The sequence below is a fragment of the Chrysochloris asiatica genome, unplaced genomic scaffold (genome assembly GCF_000296735.1).
Source record: "Chrysochloris asiatica unplaced genomic scaffold, ChrAsi1.0 scaffold00001, whole genome shotgun sequence".
NCBI classification, from domain to species: domain Eukaryota; kingdom Metazoa; phylum Chordata; class Mammalia; order Afrosoricida; family Chrysochloridae; genus Chrysochloris; species Chrysochloris asiatica.
Window position 1 is genome coordinate 14,821,877 of NW_006408519.1, and position 1,812 is coordinate 14,823,688.

General features: G+C 35.6%; 1 protein-coding gene across 2 annotated transcripts in view; it reads right to left on the reverse strand.

Moving 5' to 3' along the window:
- Positions 1-557: 557 nt before the first annotated feature.
- CSMD3 (CUB and Sushi multiple domains 3) overlaps positions 558-1,812 on the reverse strand; it is a 1,928,297-nt gene continuing 1,927,042 nt past the window's right edge. For both annotated transcript variants that reach the window (XM_006830658.1, XM_006830657.1), the window contains one exon: positions 558-717. In XM_006830658.1, the coding sequence (XP_006830721.1) occupies positions 558-717 (160 nt within the window). The remainder of the gene's footprint in view (positions 718-1,812) is intronic.

The window sequence follows — 1,812 nt, forward strand, 5'->3', positions numbered from 1 at the left end:
AGGCGTGATTCAATCTTAAATAGCAATGGGAATAAGAAAAACAATACCTCAATTAACAACAACAGATAGCTGATAGAGTGGTAGGAAATACAGGCGTATTGCCAATGGTGTAGCGCATGATGGTTAAAGAGAAGTCAGTGATCTATTGACTCTTGTAAGTATAGCTCTTATTTTCTACCCTATATCTTTTTTTGTTTGTTTAACCCAGTCCCTCTAATATAGTTTATAAAGCACAGAAATACTGATAGTGGATGCTCCTCCAATATATGCAAATAGTTTATGTTTTAGAATAATCTCCTTTTTAAAAAAAGCAAATAAACTGTGAGTAAGCACTCTCAGAGTGCAGCCGAATTTCTGTAAAACTCTCCATGGTAAACATGAAGAGTAGTTATGGTCCATTTTATGAAAAACAAAACACTCTTCTCTCTCATTCCTCAGGAAAAGGTGACCCAGCAAGTCCTGAAAAGTGTGCTTTAATTTGTTTAGCAGTGAACTAAATGTCCACTGTTTTGTGTTTCAATTTCCAAGCTTCTGAAAAAAGGCAAAGTGTTGCCATGTTATACCATTGTGCAGACCGTGTTCAAGTTGGGATCAAATCGAACTGCCTTCCCTTCCACTGACTTTGCATTGGTGTCATACATGGGATTCTCAAAAGCTGCTTGGCCGTTGTTGTTTTCATGAACTGAACATCCTGTATACTGTGTTTTAGGTGCGGTCCTGTTGATGAGAACATTGATTAGTTCTGTTTTAACTTTTCTCTAGAAATAGCAGAGTAGAGAATATACATTAAATACTTGAGGTATCATCATAATGCAATTTGAAAATGTTAATTAAGAAGTCACAAACTGACTAAATCAAGTTTGAACAACTTACCTAGCACCTTAGAATCTTTAATAACTTACTATTTGCATATAATGTGCAGTTGTATAGAGTACCAATATGAGTAATACAAACATTATTTTTAGGTTTTGTCGAGCTGATTTCAACCTATAGAGACCCCATGTGACAGAATAATAATAAAAGTTATTTCTATTTTTGTAGTCAGAACAAAACTTTGACTACATTTTGCTCATTTAGACAACAAATATTTATAGCACATCTGTCATGCGCCTGCAAATATTCTAGTCATTGAATCTATAATTTATTATTCTCATGGAACTCATATTGTACTAATAGAAAATTATGAACAATTGAAAAAATAATAAAATGAGAAATATGGTAAATAATGAGAACTGCTGTGATGTACAGGGAAAGGGTAGCTTTGACGAAGAGTAAACTGATACTTGAGAAGTAATAAGGAAACATCTCTGAAGAGGTAAAACTGAATCTGCAATTTGAAGGACAAGGAGGCCTCATTTCTATTACAGCGCAGGGGGGATTCAAGGAATAGAAAACAGCTACGGCTAAGGCCTGAAGTCCTGGTGTGGCGCCGCAGGAGAAGCACTGTCCTGCAATGTCAGTTTGAACCACAAAGTTGGTGGTTCAAATCTACCAGCTGCTTCTTGGAAACCCTACACAGGAATGTTATGAATCAGACTTGACTTAATGGCACTTAACAAGAAACACAATGCTGAGGATTAAGTTTCAAAGGTACTTGGTACTTGGAGTTTCTCAGAAACTAAGAATATTTGATTTTAAGCATGATATATACAATGATTTAGAGTTGGATAACCAAAATGGAAGAACACAGTCAGCATTTCTCAAGCTGGGGGAACTAAAGAAAAAATTCAAGCCTCGACTTTCGTTATTGAAAGATTCTCTGGGCAAATTATTGAATGATGCAGAGGGCATCAAGAAAAGATGGAAGGAATA